The sequence below is a fragment of the Cyanistes caeruleus genome, chromosome 8 (assembly GCF_971803275.1).
Source record: "Cyanistes caeruleus chromosome 8, bCyaCae1.hap1.1, whole genome shotgun sequence".
Taxonomy (NCBI): domain Eukaryota; kingdom Metazoa; phylum Chordata; class Aves; order Passeriformes; family Paridae; genus Cyanistes; species Cyanistes caeruleus.
The window spans coordinates 27,408,250-27,430,447 of record NC_141708.1 but is presented as its reverse complement, the minus strand read 5'-3'; the positions used below and the strand labels follow the sequence as shown (position 1 = coordinate 27,430,447).

General features: G+C 43.6%; 1 protein-coding gene across 9 annotated transcripts in view; it reads right to left on the bottom strand.

Moving 5' to 3' along the window:
- GRID1 (glutamate ionotropic receptor delta type subunit 1) overlaps positions 1 to 18,524 on the bottom strand; it is a 493,727-nt gene extending 475,203 nt beyond the window's left edge. For 5 of the 9 annotated variants that reach the window (XR_015290159.1, XR_015290160.1, XM_086900894.1 and 2 more), the window contains exons 1-2: positions 18,216 to 18,378; positions 15,913 to 16,068 (exon numbers count right to left, since the gene is read on the bottom strand). Coding sequence is in view for 5 of the 9 variants with exons in the window: in XM_086900894.1 (XP_086757020.1) it covers positions 15,913 to 16,068; positions 18,216 to 18,294 (235 nt within the window). In the remaining 4 variants the exon portion in view is untranslated. Of the gene's footprint in view, positions 1 to 15,912; positions 16,168 to 18,215 lie in introns of those variants that run through there. The other 4 variants (XR_015290161.1, XM_086900896.1, XM_086900895.1 and 1 more) reach the window with 2 other exon arrangements.
- Between the last annotated feature and the right edge of the window lie 3,674 nt (positions 18,525 to 22,198).

Below are 22,198 nucleotides of genomic sequence, written 5' to 3'. Positions count from 1 at the left end.
ATTACCTGCAAAAGACTGAATGACTGCAACAAACATAAGTTACAAACCAGTTGAGTTGTTCTCTTGTATAAGATGCACACTCACTGAGGCTGAAGAGCCAAGCTAACCTGGAAAGAAAGAAGAAATAAATCCCAAAGGAGATTACTATGACTGAGTCAAGCTCTGCTATAGACAAGGCAGAAGTAACCCTATGACTGGACATGGTTCATGCTCACTGCACCCAGATCAGATCTAAACACACATGGGCCTGGAAAGCCCTTTTGTGCACAAATTCTGAGCCTGCTTGTAAAAAGTAACAGTGATTTGCACTAGTTAGAAACAAAGAGTTGCCATGAGGTTATGTGTGGTCTAAAACCTAAGCTCTAACATGGCTCAGAGTCGAGCCAGGTGAAAGTTCACATGATTATTGATGGTTATAAAGTTATGCTTTCAAATGTCTGTGAACAGAAAGAAAGTAAGCTGTGGTTCTCAGACTAAACATGTATGAACTGAAGAAAGCTGAGGAAGCATCTAATACATTTAATGAATTAGAGCAGTAAAACATTATCAAAAACAGTGATTTATTTATACTTCTAAAAACAGTTAAATTCATCAAAATATCTGCAGAACTAATTCTTTCTATTTTCTATTTTAAGCAAATGGTCTAAGTTTTTACAAAAGCATTGAACAACTACTCTTTGCTGTCAATGGCAACAAATACAATCAACTTCAAATGTTCACATGCAAGATACAGAGGGAAGAACTTCCAAGGAATTTGCTGCAATCAGTTCAAATGAGGCAGATGGGGAGGAACACGCAGCTCCTATGATTCAGTGAGTCAGTGACAATAGAGACTGTGGTATTAGAAGTACACAGCAACATTGTTGTACAAGAGAGGCCCCACTGTAGCACACTGCATTAACAGCAGCAAACCCTTGAGAGTTTTCCAGGCCTTGTCAGCCCAGACTGCTTTGATGAATGATACAAACAGAAGATGAAATAATCATTCACTAGTTTACAAGCACTTTAGTGCAGCTATTAAAGAATTCTAGTCCGCATTATGACAGTGGAACAGTCATGCTTGGCAAATAGGCCAATATCTGAGCTTATGGTTGTCAGACATTCTGAATTCTTATCTTCATATTATATTTCTCAGGTTTATACCTCCAAAGACACAGGGTTCTCCTCCTTCACATTGTATTTCCCTACACAAAACAAGACTGGCAAACTTGAGGGGGGTGTTCCTCTTCTTGTCAGCTCCTAGATAAAGGCTTATCGTTCAAGAACACCAGTCATTTCTTCTAGTCTTTTTAGTCAGCTAATGATAAGAGAAACCATCAGTACCACCAAAAAAAAAATTAAAAAAAAAAGATTTAACAGATTATTTTAAGGAAAATAAACATAAGCATGAAGTTAATGACAATGAGCAGACTGTCATTTTATGGCTGGACTCAATAATCTCAAATGTCTTTTCCAACCAAAATCCTTCTACAATTCTGTACTTATGTTCCATGCAAGGGAGACAAAGCTGGAAAGACCATTGGGCTCACTGATTGCAATTCTCTGCAATCACTGGAAAATACAGTAAATAAGTTAATAACATATGGGTCCTGTGAACATGAAGGACTGTTTCCTTAATCTTCTACAACTGGTTTCAACCTGTGGGTCACAGACCAACCCAGGCAATTGAAAAAACAAACTAAAAGCCAACAACACCACCGAGTTTCAGTAGATTCAAATCATCAATGCACTCAGAAACTTTTCCAGAGGTACAGAATTGGAAAAACTTGAAAACAAGCCTGGCCTACAGCTAGGCCAAAGTCTACTGTAAGAGGCTAAAGGCCAGAACCAAAACACAACTGAAGAGCAGAGCAGATGAAATTCGGGCTGTTGTACTGACCCCAAACAATATCAAGAAACATTTTATGCCAAATAGTTCAGAAAACTCTGAAAAATGGATCACAACCAACAGAGCACAGAGTGAAAAAGAAGTAAGTAGCAGTTCCCCACTTGTCTCACCAAAGAGAAAAATTTCTTCACAAGCCCACATCTAGTTTAGATTTAACCTCTGATTTAAGGAAGTGCTGCAGAATGATAACAAAATTAAGCAAGAGGTGCACCAGGCTAATTTACCAAGTATCTCATCACTTCCTCTGGTACTTGGGTGATCAAAGGATGCCGGCAGTGAGAAGGCAGGGAAAGAAAATAAGGAATGAAGCTAAAGACTACCAAGCACCTTAACCTATCTTCCAAGTGGAAGTTCCCTTTTGGAGCTCATCTTGTGTCAGGAGCAGACATGAACTATCTGGTAACACATTGTAAGCACTGGGAAGGGGAATTCCAATCCCAAGGACACACACAGAGGTCACAAAGTTCCATCTTCCTAACCATGTTGTATGGATCAAAGCTTGGAAAATATATTGGGACTCCCATTTCTCTTCACCTGACTACTTTCATTCATCAGCAACCAGAGTTAGAGTTAAAATTCCACAATTTAAAACTTAATCCAGGATCACCATCCAGAAAAATCAATTGACCTTTCCCTGTATCAAGATAACTAATAGTCTCAACAAGTTTACTTTCTATATAAATACTTTCCTATAGAAAAAGAGATCAAATTAGTTTCCTGTAAAATCTCATCAAAAAGAGAATATAATTATGGGAAGAATGGCAAAATCCTTTTATAGCAAATATATCCATCTTGAGACAACCATCAATATACTTTAGAACACTTCAATAAATTTTATCATCATTTAGGAAAGAAAAAGAACGCCTTGAGGCCAGCCCTGTCAGCAAATATTTCCCACCATTAACTTAAATCTCAGTATTATTTCAGATGACTGCATTGTAGGCACAATTTTCTAAAGCAGTGTGAACACTCTACTACATTGGTGGCCACACTTTTCCCACATGGACCATTATTTGCAAATATGGATACAAAGGTAGTAATCTTTAGGAAATTTCACAGGCACACTTCACATTAACAACCTCTCATGAAGAAACTCACAGAACTCTGTAAAATTAGAATTTATGAGACCAAGATCAAACTACAAATTCATTGTCTCTCTCTATGGTTTCATAAAAAAAAATATTTTGTAATACCTGTTTAGAAAACTTTCTGACCAAAAGCTAAAAAAAAAAAAAACCTTTTTTAATATATGTAACATCACCAGAAATTTTTTTTTTTTAAAAATTGCCAAGTTTACATATATACTGACCTTTTTTGAAGAGCAATTTCATTCTCCCTCATGCATGTCTATTTGAACTTTAGCCCAGCTTCCTCAGATAGTTCCATCTTATCAACACTATCGTAAGTTTTTCTTCAGTTCTCAGGCAACTTATTAACATTGTAATAACATGCTAAATCTTGAAAATACCTCTTAAAATTCTCAGCTTCAAAGTGCACTTGCCAAAGGCCCTAGGATATGTGACTATTTCCCAGTTAATGTGATAATCTGACAAGATATTTGCAAATTATACATTCAAAGTAGCCCTGAAGAGATGGAGATATGACAGAACTTTCTAAATCTATATATTTATTTGTATTTCTTATGTCTGGTTCACCTCACCAACAAAGTAGTTTGGGACAGATTTGAATGGCAAACAGACAAGAGCGTTCAATTTGACTTAAGGCATTTCTCAGGGGCATTAGAGCCAGCAGAGCCTTTCCAACTGTTGCTGTGCTGTTCTGCACTCAGAGAAACTCCTTCTATTTCTTCTTCAACCTCAGACAGAGCAATTTTACCTTATTAGTTACCCTAATTGTCCCAGAAAGTCAACTGAGCAATCCAGGCTAACACCTTTTTCTGCCTGCCCCTTGATCTACTCATGACTGGGTTTAAGGTGAATTTTGCCAGGTAAGGTGTTGTGTGTATGTAAGATACATATTTTTCTCCAGGGCCTTGTTCAGTAGTTCTCTGGGCTCCTGTGCTGCATTTCACAGTGTATGAATTTTACAGTAAACTTACACTCCATGCACAGGTTTTGTACAGAGGTAAACTACACCCTTGGGCAATTTAGCAATGCTATTTCTGGAAAAGGAAAAAAAAAAACCACAAACAAATAAACAAAAGAAAAAAAACAAAAAACACAACAACTTTCTACACTGTAAGTCTGTCACAAGTTACAGACTCTAAGCTTTTCTCCCCTGCAAGCCCAAAAGAATGCATCATTTTAAAGCACATTTTCTCTTTTTACAAACACAAGAGAGCTAAGAGAATTTGCTTCCCTATTAATTATCCCATGTCACAGCTTATTCATTTATTCTGCTGAGAAAATATATTTCAGAACCAAAACATGACACACATCCTGCTCCAAGCCTTCCTCTCACAGCATCCTTTAGATGTGCCACTTCCACTGACTCAGTGCAAACACCCACAACTTCTCAAGGCAAGAGACGAGACTCCAGATTACAAATAGTCTCCCTGCAGGCCAGCAAAAACAAAGACCAGTCATCAGCATTACCAAAGTCTGGTTTAGAGCCCCAGTGCCACTGTGAATGCAGGATGTGAACTCCCACCTTCAATCAACAAGATATTTCTTGCATACCCACCAAGTACTTTTCTTCATGTTGAGCTGCCCAAAGTGCAACACCTCTTTGAACATAATTAACACAAGAAAGAAAACACAAACACCTTGAAATTATGACAATTCATAATCTGCCTCAAGTTCACAGAAGTTTTAGGAAGTGTTTTGTAAGCAAACTACCATTTTAGTCTGAATACATTCAGCTACTAGCATTGCTAGAACGCCCTATAGCAAATACAAGTGACCACTGCTGTAATTTCTTTCATACATTCCTGATATTTTGCCATTCTTTAGAGCTATAGAGATGCCCTGAAGAAGCAGCTCTGACTTCTTCTGTTCTCCATTTCTTTGTAATAGCAGTGATAGACAGCTTTAAAGGTTAAAATCTAAAATAATTTTTTTTAAAAAGAGAGGAAGATTACCCTTCATATCAGTGAAAGCAGGATGAGAGACTTAATTCTGTAATGCAAGGCTCACTGCAGCAGGTAACACAGGAATCTACATGAAACTCAAAGGTTTCACCTGTTGGTCACTGAAAGGCAGAGACACTATTCATTTTCATAATGCAATTCCACTTCTTGTAATGCAAATGAAAAAGACAAAACCTTAGTTTTGTCATGTAGATACAGTAAGCATTTACAAACCTTAGAATATACTCTGACAAAGCATCTGTGTACTGCTGCCAACAGATGTCATCACGATGATTAAAATGCAGTGGAAATAAAATAATCCAGTAAATCATGTAAAGCGTGTTCATAAAATCTATTGCATTGAGCAGTGGCAGGGAAGTATGGGGGGAACACCATGCTGTTAAACAAGAGAAGACAGGTAAAAAGGACATCTGAAAAAAAAGAGAAAATTTACATTTACAGCTCCCACCAGAAGGTAGAATGACAGACCTGCTGTTCATACAAAACGGGGCATGGCTAGAAGTGATGAGGTGGCTCTGGAAAGTGCAACCACAGACAGGAGTCTCCTCAGACAGATGCTTTTGAGAAAATGGGATTTTAGTTAAGAACCCCAGGCATAAAGATACCAGCTACAACTCTACAGTCCCTGACTTGGCAGTAAAACACTAAGAACAAACCAAATGGATAACAGAGAGAAACACATACTGAAAAAAATATTGGGTTACTGAAAAAAAGTCTACTCAAAGACAGTAAAATGCCTTCTGAGAATAAGGCTTGCAGATTTGATTCTAAAAGAATCAGGTATCCCTAATTATATTGCCCAGATGACTCTCAGTTTCATCTGATGTTACACTGTATTTCAAAACAAAAAGCTAGGTAGTGCTGACACACGAGATTACTTTTCATGTGGACTACACAATGCTTTAACCCAGATATGGGCACACTCACATCAAGCTGGCTTTCCACAAGCTGAGGTTTGCCAGCCTCAACTTCTGCTACACCGTATCTTTCCCCAGCTCATTCTGTGAGCAGAAATTCCTTTTCTCCTCTTGGAAAGTGAAATGCCTTGCACAGGCTGATTATTTGCAAAATTATTACTGGTCTAAGATGTGGCACCCCTGCCCTTCTGCAGCCTCTTTAAAAACCAGACCCATACTGTGAAACACCTCGCTCAGACCGGAGGAGGAACAAGCTTTTTCTATTTCTGTTTGGGTCACTAAGTCCTACCTATATCAAAAACAGTTACTTCCACAGTAACTGAAGAACTTCAGGACAAAAGCAAGCTGAAAGGAAAGAAAAGAAAAAGAAAGTTTCAGTAAAAAAAAAAACAACTTAAAGCAGATAATTGGGTTGCTCCCTTTTATTGTTTGTGCACTTCAACATCCTAGCCCTCTCCGGTTTGACCCTTGCAGACATCACATCCTAAGTTCCTTTTCTTTAAACTTCTCAGATAACTTTTCTCATTCCAAAAATATTTTCAAGTAGGATAGAAAATGGGCAAATCATCAGTCTTTGCAATTAAAATGCAGCTAATATTTCACACAAGACAATGCTCAATTTACACCACAGCTCAGTTTGGAGTTCTGAAGCATTTTTTAAATCAAGGTAAATTTAACTTAAAATAAACTGTTTTAAAATAAAGGCTTTGCAAATGCACAGATACTGAGAGGCTCTGTCTCCCATAAGCCAACTACTCCTTCCACCATCCCAAGTTTTACCTTTATTTAGGTGCAGAGGTTAAGAAGGCAGAGGGTTATGGAAATGCCCTAGATCATTACACAGTTTCTCTACTGAAAGTATTATCAAGCAGCAAATAATTGGTGTTTCCTACATATCATGTAATGGTATAAAGCAGTGTCATTTACCCACTGACAAAGACAATTCTCATTAATTTTACAAACATTCAGTTCTATGGAAAATTATTTTGTTTAATTTCTAAATAAGAACAAACCAGAGTGTCAGTGAGATTTTGAGGACATTGAAAGCATTCCATCAGCAACGTAACTAGTTAAAATCTCTGAGACTCAGATAAGTAAATTAAAAAGCAGAGGATTAAATGACTAGACTGAGAAATAGGATACTTAATGAGTCCCTGGCCCCACCGGGAATTCTTGGTTTGAGATTCGTGTGTTTATATGAGAGAAATTATTTTCTTATATGATTCTGTTGACTATATGGGGAAGAAATTGTTTTCTTACTGTCCTTTTACTCTCTCTATGAAAGGTTGCTAAGGGAATAGTTCTCAGTAAGGTCAAGCAGCAGAAACCCTGCTGTGTGTTTTAATGCTGGCAAACAACACTTGAAATTAATGCCTCTTGGTTCTTTCTACCTTTAAGGACTGGCTGTTAGTGCTTTCCAGTATTCCATTCTTACTGTATAACTGAATATGTAAGAGGCAGAAGGGAGAAAATGGACAGGCACAACAGGGTCAGAATGAAGGAACTTCACAAAAGCTGTGCTAGTGCAGACAGCCTTTTCATGATAAGACAAACATTTCAGGCTATAAAATGCACTCCAAAGCCACAAACCTGAACCCTTTTTCAAATACAGAAAAAAAGTCTCCAAATTATAATTAAATGCAAGCTATTAGGAAAAACATAAGAGAAAGCCTTTCAACATAATTCTCATTTCAGATATTTACTGCCTTAAAGTAATATAAACAAAAGAAAACCTGGAATATTAGCATATCATTATTACCTGCCTTTGAAATTATTATAGATCTACATATGATATAAAACGAGTATCTCAAAATGTTGTATACTACTTAACAATCTACTTAACAATCCCACTCTCATTTTCTTGACAAGATTCCTAATATGAAAAGAGCTACACTAAGGATCAGCATCAACTGCTCCCTTTCCTCAGCATCAAGTGAAATGGAAAGGATTCTCAGGATGACACTGAGGATTTCAACCTCAGAGCCAACACAGTTCTGTATAAGGAAGTCTGCAGGATTCATATGTGCCCTGTGTATAAGATGTGTCATTCCTCAGTCTGAAACCTGAACACTTTCAACAGATTTCCAAAAGGAAAGGACCCACAGCATTTCCATGTGTAAGAAAAATCACTGTGAGTATTATTGCATCAAAATAAAAGAAGTGCAAAAATGTGAAATTGAACATGTAAACCATTTTTCAAAATCACCAACTCAAATAACTGAAAATTATGGAGAAATCCCTAGCCAAGGTAAAAATAAAAATAAAAATAAAAAAATAAAAGCTCTGGGGATCAATTTTATTCTAGCAGGGTACTTCCAGTAAAACACAGACATTGGCAGGTTTTTTTAAAAAAAAAAGTTTAATTTCCTACAATTACAAGACTCACACAGCAGCATGATTCCAACAATCTAAATAACATTTTTTTTCTGAGGGACAAGTTGAAAAAACACCTCTAAGCACAAGATAACAGAGACAAAGACACAGCAGCACTTCCCCTCAGAGGGAATTTATTATGAATAGAAGTATGAGAAGCATTTTGATTTTTGCTTAAAAAAAGAGTTTGGCAGCTCTGAAATGACAAAAAATTAAATCTGAAGTAACTATTTCAGCCACAGTCTTGGTGTGCTACAGTCTTACAGTCAGGCACTATTACAGCTATATAACTTGGCTTTGAGGCTTTGTTTTGTTTTTCTGCCAGTAAACAACTGTGGTAAGCCACAAACAGTTTTAATAAACATGATGACATCCCCTCTGTTCAAAGAATGTGCTGCTTTAACTACTTTCACTGTATGGCTCAACCTCAGCATGATAAATCACATCAAAATATTAAATTCACCTCATTCAGCAAGTATAAAGATGTAATTTAAAATTTAATACTTAGATAGTCAATCCCCTAATCATCTGTAGCTGGAAGATTCTGAACACAGAAAGGCTCAAGGCATATTCCCTGCTGGAAACATTACAGAAGTCTAGCAATTAAATTATTTGTACAGGGTATATGGGCATGCATGTATATGCATATATCCAGATTGTATTTCACAGTTCAGGATCCTGTTCTTGAGCCATTATTTTAACTAGATCAAGCTGAGGAGGTTTTGTGTACTCATTTCACTTTTACAGATCCTCCTCCACATTAATGACTGAGAACAGCTGCCACAGACAAACAAAGTGCTCAGAAAATTATTTTCTCTAAAAAATAATAAGAGAAACACAAAGAAAATATTTAACCCTGAAATATGTTCCCTAACATTTTTATGAACACTGCTTATTTGTGATCTTTTGGGATAATTTCTAGCATATCAGTTAATGATGTAGCATATTTTCCATAATGAAATTCCAGAACAAGAAACCCAACTGCAGCTCCTTGGTAAATGAGCAGGATCAGCAGCAAGATCAGTGGAAAGACCATTGCATACTGCAAAAGAACTGTAGCCTAACCTGCAGCTAATTTTCTGTATGAGACCCTTAAAATGGATGGGTCACTCACAGCTAACATAGAAATAGAAGTATTAGCAAGTCTTCAATTAGAAGAAAGAAGAAATGCACATAACCTGCTATGCAAATGGAAGAAGTAAAAATTTAAAAAAAAAACTTTCAAACTAAGACTTTTAACTGCAAAGAATGAAAATAATAAGGTATGCCCTTATATAATAATAAGGTATGACCTTAAGGTCATCCTACAGCAAGCAGGAACTGAGATGCCTCTCGTGGCCTCCTCTCCATCCCCAGACTCCACCAGGCTGGGGCAGGACCACATGCCCTGATCAGGATCATTCACACTGTGTTTCCACAGAAAGCCTCCTGCTCCCTCGGGATGCTGTGGCACACGCTTGCTCCCCTGAGTGCAGCACCCGATGTGTGACACTGTATCACACCAAGCTCTGGGCAGCCCAGCCTGAACTGACGGGAGCCTCTGCAAAGGCAGAGCACATGGCTGGGGTGGAACCAACCCTGTACAGCCCATAAAAACACCTGTACCAGGGACTGCCTCTCAGAAGTACCAAATATTCTGCACCTGCAGGTAAACCGTGACCAGAACAGAACAGCTGTTGGCTACCAAGTAACAAAGAGCAAGCGGGATGAACCAACAAAACAAAAGGGGATAGAGTTAGTGGCCCATAGTCTGGAGCCTGCCTTCATCCTCAGCACCAAAGGGACTCCCTTGGGGGCAATCGACTCCTTTCCTCCCTACTGCATGTCCCTGCTTTCAACATAACAAAAACACAAGAATATGAGGAGATGGACATTTTAGTTTGCTGTTTTCTTTAGCTCTGCAAACACTCTCGTTTATAATACACCAGGACACACAAGTGTAGAGCATAAAAACACAAGCACAATGAGATGACAGTGTCACAGATGTCTTCACTGTGGCAGTCCTTAACAAACTGTGGTCTGATCTCAGAGGGCCCAAGGAGGTAAAACTGTTAAACCCATTCACCCCACTGAGCAACAGCTTTTAAATGCAGAAAACCAGTAGAAAAAAACATGTAGTTGCACATCAAGGCCTCTCTGACCACAGGTGGGAACCCACTACCTACACCTTCTGGTTGGCTTTTAAAAACTGTTGAAAGTTGATATTGAACTTAAAAAGAAGTATGTAACAGTATGTGCTTTCCAGAGAGTTAAGAGTGCACCTGTCAAAACTTCCAAACAAGACCTTGCACCCCAATGAAAACAGTGTGAAATCGGTGTTCAAGCATAGAAGAAGAGCAGATAAAGGTAAAGTTACCTGACAGTGACAGACTCAAGAGACAATACTGGAGAAAAACTGACAGTACATCGATATAAACCAATCCTTTGCAATTCTGGTGGATAAGATTTTTTTTTAATGTTTTACATTAAAAATTTAGGTACAGCCTATAGATTCTACCTATACACCAAGTTCACCAAGCCAGTGCAGTCAGATCAATAAAGCCTTGTTTCTTAAGGTTATTTTTTAACAAAGAAAAAAAAAAGGAAAAAAAAAAAAAAACTTAGTAATTTGTACATGCAATATTTCATGAATAAATATAAATAGCAATGAAGCTTCTGAATCTGTTTCTCCAGGTCTGTATTTCATCTTATTTGATCAGCTTATACCTTCTCAACAAATAAAACTGTAGAAAGCAACTGTGGTTGCAACATTAAATATATGTGCTGAGACAAGATAGATTAAGAGCCATGTGCTGATCTATTCTCCCTGAGATCCAGCGACATGATGTGAGCGAATGGTTCAGAGTTGTGTCACAGGAGGTTTAGACTGGACATGAGGAAGCATTTCCTTACTGCAAGGGTGGTCAGACACTGGAACAGCCTTTCTAGAGAGGTGCTTGATGCCACAAGCCTGTCAGTGGTTGAGGCACTCGGACATTGCTTTTAACAACATGCTTGAACTCTTGGTCAGCCCTGAATTATTCAGGCAGCTGGAATAGATATTGTTGTAGGTCACTTCCACTGAAATAGTCTATTCTGTCTATTCTATTTTATGTCAAGTACATATCATTACAAATTGCTAGAGACTATGATAACAGATCACATTCACTCAATGGTATGACAGCACAGACACCCAAAAACTCAGCAGCTCTGAGCTGCTCTGAAACCCCAGCAATGTGTATGGGACTGACAATAAACCCATTTATGGAACACCATTCTTGCTCTCCAATCACATTCTGATTTTCCAAATTTGTTCTGGTTTCCAGAACTGACAGAATTTTAACATCAACAAGCACACATACAAGGCCTCTCAAATTAGAAACAATTCATTTGAAATTGCTATGCAGAGAGAACAGCAAGTTTCAGCTCCAGGAAAGCTACATAGATGTGTAAGCATCATCCACTGAGAAAAAGGGGTTTAAAGTTTTGCAGTTTCTGAGTAACAGGCTCCTTTGGATCCCTTCTCCTAAGGACACTACAAACAGCCAGTATTACCTTTCTCATGTCCCAGTTTTGACCTACAGCTAACTATGCCCCCTTTGAAAGCAACGTTCTAAAAACTTACAGGTCAGTTTTGTTTGGGTTTTTCTAGTATAAACATGCCATCACATTTTCAAGACCATCCATACACCTGTTTGCCATCCATACATCATGCACACAGTCCCATCTGAACAACGACAGGCTCAGAAATCTCAATTTAAATGGAAAGCTCAAAAAAAACTTAAAAGTTTCTCATAGCTGTGAGCTTACGTGAATCCTTGAATCACAAAAGGGTTACTACAGTACTAGTTTAAATACATACCACAAACAAACAAGCTCACACTGAAACCACTTAACTGAAACAGAGCACATAACTCTTTTAGAAGCGAGAATCTAGTTTAACTTCACATTTGTGGTTTGAGCTTATTTCTCTAAATCATATGAAAAGAACAATGATTCCCCATGTATATTTCCTCCCATAACAGTCAGTGAGAAAACAATTTTTCCCTGAAGTAATTGCCACATACATAAAAGCAATATTCTACAAAATGCAATGTCTGCTTGCAAGGGCAGACAAAACAGGCCTATTTTATGCACACCCCAGGGTCTGTTCATTCTTTACCATTTCATCCCTGGCCACTGGAGTTCCTCGCACCCATTTGCCGCACTTTGTCACAGAATGAGTTTGATGGGACCAAAACAATCTCGTTACTCATCAGCACAATAGGATGTTGTTTATGCAATACACAGTGAAATGAAAGACAAAGAAGGAAGAAAAATTTATACTTTTTATTAACTGCAGTTGTCTGGCACCTAACACAACCATTAACACAAATGTCCACTAAGTCTTTGAAGAAAAAATATCTCTCCATTTTATTTACTGATTTCAGTCACCGTAGACTATCACTATGGTTCCCTTACCTCACTATAGCAAAGTCCCTAGAGTTTTTGGGGTTTTTTTCCCAAAATCTAGCAATACTTCTCATCACATCCCAGCACTGAAAACTACTCTGCATGAAAAGCAAGGTATTTTCTGTTTGGCCTTTAGTTCTGTGAATGCATTGCTGCTCCAAGAGTACCCTGCTGGTACTACTCTTCTGTGCTTCCTACCCATGCAGATGTTCTGTAACTACACGGTAAAATGCCAGGACAAACACATGTTAGAACTCTCTCTATCAGTAATTAAAGTTTCACTGCTGTGTAACAGACATTGTTATGTGGAACAATGACTTTCTGTAATTTTACCAGCACAACATCATTGAAATTAAGGTCCCTCTTTGAAGTTCTCTTTTAAAAGGACTTCAGGATAATTTACAATGTCATCTTACAAGAGAGTTCAAAAGACACTTCAAATAAAAAATTTGTGATTGGTTTGTTTGTGTGAACTATTCTGGTGGTGGTATCACAATGGTCTATTTTTATTCCAAATTGGTTTTTATTTGTAAAAAAGTTTCATCCCTGTAAAGCTAAGGCTTGCAACATTGATTTCCATGGCACTGTTTGGAAAGATGCTGCAGAAGAATAATGTGGATGTCAGGGCATTTTATGTAGCAGTAGCAAGGTTCTGTGAGCAGCCTGGGCAGCAGATTTGCTCCAGGTTGTTCTGACTACAACATGCAGTATTTCACCAAAATGAGTAGGACACCCATAGAGTGAGATACAATGAGATTCTGAGTAGTCAGAACACCACCAAGTAACACTGGGCAATGAGACACTGCTCAGTAAGAACAGACCAGAAACTTGTACATCCCACGGATTATTCTGTCTGCGTGGATGACAGTTTCAAAGGTAGGAAATTAAATTTTAGGTTAAAAAAAAAGACCTGACTTGACCAACAAAACAAGTCAGGAAATTAAGCAGTCAGACACTTTTTTCTTGGGTCTCCCATTGTGGCAAGCTTTTACTTGTAGAAAGGACCATTCCGCAGTCCTCCCAAAAGAAGACACATTGATGTGCCTTAATGAAGTAGCGACAGAGAACAAGTTCTTCTTGGAATTGTGAAGAATTGTCAACCACTTCCTTAATTTTCCAGCATGGTATCAGTTCATCAAAGAGCAATTTGAACTGCAACGGGCAGTGAAAAAGCATCTTGAAAGGGACATCAATGGAAGGGACATCAATGAGCCCTGAAAGAGCATCTTGGAAAGGACAGTAGAAAACATCTTTATTTACATATATTCAGGTAGCACAAAGCTCCTGTACCAAAATGTCTGAAAATCTGCCTAGGCTCCTTTCTGTGGATGCAGCATAGAATTTCAACACAGAGAATTTATTTTCATAGTAGTCTTCATAAATGCAACCCAAGTCTTCGAGGTTAGAAAATAACTCAATTTAAAAAAAAGTATTACTAGACCAAGAATCCTCCACTATGTCATGCTTTCCTGCTTTTAACAAAACTGAGCAAAGGGACCCCATCCACCAGACTGCCAGCTCAAACACTGGATATTCAAAATTGTTTCATACAGTTTTACTTCTGAGAAGAGACATTGTTGAAAACCATTGTTCAGCCAGCCAACTACTGTCACTTCCATGAATATGAATAAGCTCCAATATAGGACACTGAGTTTTTGCAAATGTAAGAAGATCCAATTGTTCAGTTATTCTTTGCCAATAATTCAACCCAGCATTATTTAAAGATTTTTGTTTTCCTCTGGTGTCTGAATATGTGGGTGGAATTTTGTTTTCAAGTCCCCTTCTTCCCATTTTCATAAAGGCTTTTTTTCATATCACCTTTCTAGGTTTTCAGAGCAGCTGAAGGAATCCTAGTGTCAATGTGATGAGGCCCTTGAAAAGATATATATTGCTGTTTCTCCTGATAATATTAACTAGCACCTAATCTGAGGAAAAGAGAGAGCAGAAGAAATTGTTCAGAGTTCATGAAAATTAACATTCGGTATAATTTTGTAGCCATAATTTGCATGTACACAATTTAGACATAAATACATATGGATTAATGCAAATTTTCATACCAGGAAAGATTCGCTGTGCTCTGTAAAACTAAGGGTAAGGCTGGTGATGAATCATTTTTTTTAAATATTCTAGTCTGGGTATATAAATAGCTCTCTGTTTCTAGAATAATTACTACTGAAAAACACAGCTTCTTAAATAACCTAGGCCATAATTAACCTTCGCTTCATTAAATCACAAATAATATCTTTTTAAAGTCTTATTTGTAAAGGCAAGCTAATTAATTTAAACGTTTCCCTTCTGAAAAAAAAAAAATAAAAAAAAAAAAAAACACCCTAATTGGAATGATTTACCAACGTCGCTACTTTTGAGATCTTGCAAACTCTGGGAAGGCTTTCAGCCGGCTCCCTCCCCCGCTGCCCGGCCCCCCGAGGGAGCTCCCGTTGCCGCCCCGGCCCTGCCTCCCCGGATGCTCGGGGAGAGGTTCCCGCTTGTGCCCGCGCCTGTGCCACAGGCACGGCTCCCGCCTCAGCCGAGTCCCCTGCCCGGCCCCTCGGTGCCGCCGCACCGCCTCCTCCCTGCGGCCGGGACCCTTCCGTGCCCTGTGCCGCCTTCTCCGCGCCTGGCCCTGCTGCTGCCACCGGGGCAGCGGTGCGACCCTGGCCCGGCCCGCCTTCCGCACCGGCGGGGCCAGGAGCGCTGGGGAGCCCCCACGCCGTGCTCTGCCCTGCCGTGTCCGGCCGTCCCTCCGCAGAGCGGCTGCGGCCCCGGCCCGGGCTGCCCTGCGCACACGGCCGGGCTGGGCCGGGCCGGGCTGGGTCGGGCTGTGTTGGGCTGGGCTGGGCCGGGCCGGGCCGGGCTGGGCTGGGTCGGGCTGTGTTGGGCTGGGCTGGGCCGGGCCGGGCCGGGCTGGGCTGGGCTGGGCTGGGCCGGGCTGGGCCGGGCCCGGGCCGGGCTGGGCTGGGCTGGGCTGGGCCGGGCTGGGCTGGGCCGGGCTGTGTTGGGCTGAGCCGGGCTGTGTTGGGCCGGGCCGGGCACGGCGGCGCTGCCGCCGCCTCACGGCGCCGTCCCTCCTCCCCTTTCCTTGTAAGACAGCGCCAACCCCCGACCGAAGAAAAGTTTCCAGCGGAGCGCCAGGAGAGGTCCGGGCTGTCACGGGCGCCCCCTCCCCGCCGATGGGCCAGCGCCATCCTTCCTCAGCCCCGTCCCGTCCACGTAGCCAAACCCCCCGCGCCGTGGGTGCCGCCCGAGGCGCTCACCTTCCTGCACCGCATGGAAGGGATTGTTGGCCTCTATGAGCTTGATGGAGTAAGTGATTTTCTCGCTCTGGAGGATGTCGTCATTGAGGTTCAGATCCGACACCGCCTGCTTGAACACCTCGTCGTCCTTGGCAGCATTGCCTTCGAAAATGGCACCTGAGGGGAGGAAGGCGGCAGAAGGTGAGGAGGGCTCGGCCCGCCCGCCGCTCCCGGAGCCCCGCTCCCCGCCGGGCCGTGCAGGGCTCTCTCCGGCTCGCACGGGCCGCGTGGGGCAGCCCCGAGGGCACCGAGAGCCTGTGGGGCCGGGCCACACTCGTGGGCGGCCTCGTCCCGGGCACGGGGAAGCGCAGCATTCCTCCCGGCCCCTTCTGCTCCACCGGCATTTACGGAGCCCTGAACCAGAGGCACGGCGGGGTGATGGACTTGCTTCGCCAGGGACGGGAAAGGGAGCAGGCTTGGAAACTCCAACAACTTTTTGCTCACTGCTCGCCTCTCCCTGGGATGCTGCCTTTCGGGCCGTGGTTTTATCGAGGCTTACAAGCACACACGAACGTGCAGCCGGGATTTGTGTCCGGTAACCTGGAAGCTTTAATTTCACTGTCCTGTTTATGCAGTTAACGTGAAAACATCTGGCGATGTGTGTTACATAAAATCCCTCTCCACGGAGCGTGTGTGTGCCCACGCCAGGCTTACTGCCCTGCTCTACGCGGCGCTGGGAGATCTTTAGAGCTGGCAACAAAACAAGCAAAAAACATTATTCCCCAGCCTGGAAAAGTCCTGCTGATTCACACCGTGCGTGCCTGTGGCTGGAGGCTCCGTGCACTGCCCGTGTGCATCACAGCTCCGCACACAGCAGCTCCCCGCTCCTGCCCAGCGGACCGCTCTTTCTGCCAGCACTTAGTTAGCAAGCAGCACTCGGGCTGAACTTCGTGCGGGGAGAGGCCGAGCTGACACGGTCCAAGCACAAGAGAAGCGGGGCCGAGAGCGAGCCCCGCAGAAGCTCCTTCACCCACTCTTCTGCCCCGGCCGTTCCCTATGGGGTCCGGCCCCAGTGCCGCGGGGATGTGCCCTGCCCTGGGGACTGCCCCCGGGCCGGAGCCCCCGCTGCGCCCAGGGCTGACCCCGTCTCCTTAATGGCTCCGCAATGCTGTCTGCCTTGGCTGCGCCCCCAGGCTCCGGAGCCGAGTGCCGACGACCGGAGCCTCCTTCCCACCGGCCCCGGAGCCGTCGGTGCCGGGAAACTTGTAACACGGCTGGTCCCCTTCTCCCCTTCCCTGCCTCGGGTCGACACGGGACTTTCTTCCCGTCTCCGTGGAGCCTCCCCTGGCCAGGATGGCTCCTACTCCGGCCCCCTCCTATTTCTGATCTCCCATCCGCCCCGAAAGGCTGGTGGGAATTACGGCTTTTCATTTCCCGGCCATACTCCCGTTTCCTCCTCTATCATCCTCCACAAGTGATTCTCTCCCCCCGTCTCCGCCCCTAAACATCCTCATTTTCGTTCCTGCTGGTACCTTTCAACACCAGCCAAAAGGTGACTGCAGAGCCTCGCTTCTGCTTGCCAGGCTTCCCGCGGACATCACCATGCCTTGCTCCCAGAAGCCATAAAAGTTCACATCAGCCTTTCCTTTGCCTCTTATTCATCCCTCTCTTCCTCCCACTGATCCAGCCTTCTTGCTGCCCAGGGGTTTTAATGAGATCTTATTCAAACCACAACAGTTGCGCGCATAGACACACACACACAGACACACACACGCACTCACACAGAGCCGCTGCACAGCTCGCCTTTCTAACCCTTTCCCAGCCAAGTTCGCCCCTCCGCCCCCCGTATTCCGGCTTGGCTGACACCTGCTACGGCAGGAGATGGAAACCAGGGGATTATCTCCCCGAAAGTTTTCCCTGCGAGCACGTTCAGATTATGCCTCTCTCCTTCTCGGGTGATGGGGGCGGTTGTTTGTTTTCGGTGGCGAGGAGGCGGGGGGTGGGGGGAAGAAAGCCTTTCCACGCAAACAGGTCCAAGCACAGACTCCCCAGCCACATGGGAGACCGCAGCGGCGGCCCCGGCGGCTCCCCTGCCCGCTCCCGGCCCGGCGCACAGGCGGCATTTCGCCCCTAACTTTACAATCGGGGGCGGAATACAGCTGCCTTCCTCCCATCCCTCCTCCTGTCTCTCCGTAGAGTTGGGTTCCACCGCTGCCCGTGACATTATCGCGGCTAAACGAGACGCTTCCTTTATATATTTATTTATTCATCTACCGCGTCCCTCTCCAAACCACCCCCCCACCCCCCCCCGCTCCCTCTCTTACCAATGTGGATGATGGAGTCCGCCCGCACCGAAACGCACTGAAATATCCAGGGGAAAAGCCAGAGCATCAACACTTCCATTTCCAGCCTCTCGCACAGCACATCAGCCCGGGTTTGGTGGAGAGACAGGGGGAAAGAAGAAAAAAGGCGCAAGGGCAGGTGGAGCAAGGCAGCGGGCGCAGGAGGGAGATGCCCAGACACCCTCTTAGAAAAAAAAAAATCCCAAAATCCCCCAGCGCCCCAAGATTTTCCAAGATTGAGGAAAACGAGCAATGGGGAGGAAAAAAAAAAAAAATCCAAGGGAAAAAAAAAAAAAAAACCGGGGCTAGAAAATCACGGAGGTAGATCCCGGGTTGGCAGGCGGCGCGGCGGAGCCTCCAGCGCTCGGTGTGTGCCGGGGCGCCGGCAGACCGCGAACTGCGGAGCGGCCCCCCCGCCGCCGCCGCCCGCCCCCCGCGCCACGTGACTGCGGAGCCTCGGCGCTCGGTGCCGCCGGGGCACGGCGCGGCGGGCGGGCAGCGAGCGGGGCACACCGGCCGCGCCGGGGCCGCGCCAGGGCAGCTGGCCGCGGTGGAACGGATTTAGATACAGCCACGATTATAGATAGATATATATATAGCTTTATATATAATGTATGTCTTCCCGAAGAGAGGGGTAGGGGACGGATGCTCCAAGCGCAGGGATGCGAGGCGGGTGGGCAGCTCCCGGTTGCCGGGCGCAGGTTGTTCCGCGGGGCCGCAGCCCCTGCCCGAAGGGTGCCCAGCGCTGCGCGGTCTCTCCCGCAGCCCCCGGGCGGCCCGGCACCGCGGGACGCCCCCGCAGGTAAGGGCGCGGGGCTGAGCCCGCTGCCGCTCCTCCAACTTCAGCGACGGGGGGCGGCGCGACGGCACCGCGCCGAAGCGGGAGGAGGAGGAGGGGATGCCCCTTCCTCCTTCCACACGCTCGAGCCGGGACATGATCCGTGTTTGAGGAGCGAAATGGAAATGCGAGCTTTTTATCCCCGCGTCGGGGACGAGGTGGTGGGGAAGAGAAGTGGTACAGCAGAACCTTTTCTTGTTTTGTTTTGTTCTAGCTTTCAATGAAATCTAATTCATAAATTGGACATGCTCAGACTCAGAAGACTAATTCATCCCGTAAAACAAACGCATCAGTGATTGCAGGCACCCAAACGTGACAAGCGTCTCAATATACCGAGGATCCAGAGAAAACAAATTCATTCAGGAGCCCGAAACGTAATTAAAACTACTGCCAAGAGAATGAGTTGAGAGCAGGATGTTACCAAGATTATTAAGTTGCTGCGGGGCTGAGGCACGGACCGCTATAGCGATACATACAGATAATGTCAGTCTTTGGATAACGGGAGGAAGAGCGATTCCTGGAGGTCGCCGTCTTGCAAGCGCAAGCCTGGTACCATCGCGCCGTGGCCGCATCCTGCTCCCGAGATGGCACCGGCGAGCCCGGGGCTTCTGCGGGGGAAGGAGCGGGGCCCCGCCGGCCGCTGAGCCCCGGCAGAGCGGCCGCAAAGGGGCCGGCGGTGCCCGTCCCCCTGGCACTGGCTACAGCATCCCTGTGATGTGTGTTCAGCACACTTTTTATAACCATCACCTGTACGTGCTCTAGTAAATGCTCCTGATGCTGAGCAGTGCTTGCTTGCAGGACCGATCGCTGCAATGTATTTATTCAATGTAGGAAGAGTTCTTTTCATGCACAGCGTAGTACAGCAAGAACTGCTCAATGCTAAGGAGAAGGAAATATAGATAAGGGGGCTGGGGAAGCAGAACGGAGAGGGAACACACAGTATAGATGGAGCAGAGGGAAAGGGAAGGAAGCTGAAATGGAAATGATATGAACAAGAATCCCTGTTGATCCACATGCATCAACAACCTCTTATTCAGCTGTAGTTACAAGCACAGCATTCGAACAGGGAAGGGCAGGGGGTAAATAAAAGAAGATATGCTTTTTAAAAATAAATCACTTGTTAACTACTCTTACTTACAGTCTTTGTCTTAAATATGCAATTTCACACTGATCAATGCAGAATGATATATACTATACTCTGCATTTCACGTAATAAAAACACTTAATCCAGATAATTGGCTTCTGGGACAGAGATCAATAGAAATGTTCCTTATTTGACTACGTTAGCAAGTCAAAATTAATTCTAATTTACATTTGCTTCAAATCAATATGCACTTAGTGACTTACACAGGCTCTTTAAAAAGTTAAGCACCTATATTGACCAGAGTCATATATATGTCAGTAACAAGTACATGTGTGGGAATTAGAGAGGGGGGAAGTGTTACTGCAGAACCAAGTCTCTGACTTTCATAGAGGAAAGGAGGCTAAATTTATTTGTGTTTGAGAAGTGCTTTGGCATCCTAGTCTAAAACCTGTAGAAATATGCAGCTATTAATCCCACGATTTATGCAGGCACCCAAACACCAGTCAATTGCACTCCAAGCACTTGGGAGCAGGCTTGCCTCCTACTTTAGTTTGTATAGTGAGGTCTTGACCTCAGCTGGGGCGCCTCTGGATGCTATTTTAGTAATAGAAAAATAGTAATATAAAATATTAAAACTCTAAACCCAGTGAATTGGACAAGTTACAAAATTTCCTGTGAAATCCAAGAGCAAATGCTCTGAATGCAGAAAAGGACCCAGTCCCAGCCAAGGGAAGGAGAAAGGAGAAGACAAGAGACCAGAATGCAGTAAAACAGACACACTGACATAGGCCCCAAAACCAGACAGAAGGCTACAATCAGAAGACAAAAAACAGAAAAACGCATAGAAGAAATCTGAAATACTATAAAATATGACATGTAACATGCAAAGTAAAATGAGACATAAACGGATCCACCTCAGCAAAGAAGATTGTAGCTTCAGTAGCATCTCTGCAAGATGAAAAGTTGTCACATCAGAATTTCTTTGTGTCTGGTTTTAATTCAGATATAGCTTTTCATTGACATTCTTTGCATTTTTTTTTCCTTTCTCTTCTCCTTACACTTTTTTTTCTAAACAAAAAAAAAATCCCAACTTTGGCTAGGATTATGTTTTTCATAACAATTACTTCTTCTCCTGTGACTTCCCCTCCTTCCAAACAAGCTATCAATGCTACATTTCTAAGTCCAGAGCGCTCCTTTCAACGCTGCCATTCTTTGTTTGCAGTCGGGGGAGCGCTGACACTTTGCAGTGGGTGTACATTGTTTAGGTGCAACAATCAGCACTAAAAAGCCAATGCCTTTGCCAACATTTTGCATATTAAGAATGTTCCAAGATGCTGTGATGTTCCATCATTATCATGTAGGGGACAACTCATGAAACATTATTCCACACAGTACCATTGGATTTACAGTGCCCGTGGAAGAATGACATCTCAACAGAAATACACAGTGTAAAAAGCCAACTCAAACAACAGCCACATAATCACAGTTCAACTCTGTGGCAAGAGATGCGATTCTGTGCGTGTCTCAGACAGTGCTTACCACCTTTGCAAAGCATTGTGGTGATTTTAAGCTGACCTCTCGTGAGTTAGTGCTGTGCTCATTTCTGTTGTCTGAATGAGCATAGCATCAAACCTGTACCAAATGGGTTTTGCTACAACAAGAGTAATGCTCCAAAAACTGCATTGCAATTAGAAACACAGAACATTCTAGAAAGGTGAACTGAAAGGCCTGTGCAGTGTCACACTCAGAGTGTTGTGCCCTGGGCTCTGTCCCTCTGTGCTGCCATAACAAGAACGAAGCACATTTTGAAAGACATCATCAGAACCACGGCTGCAGGATATGCCTGGATCTGGAAAGATCCTCACATTCACAAAACTGCTTCATAAGCAGGATTGAGACTTTTATCATAGCCTATGTTCAGAATAAATGGAGGGCTTTAAGATTCAGTGTTTCTTGAGTCTTCTCCCATGTTTCTCCCATCTTCTACAGCTACATTGAGGCTTCCCCACATAAAAGCAGGTATATCTCTATTTGTGTACATGT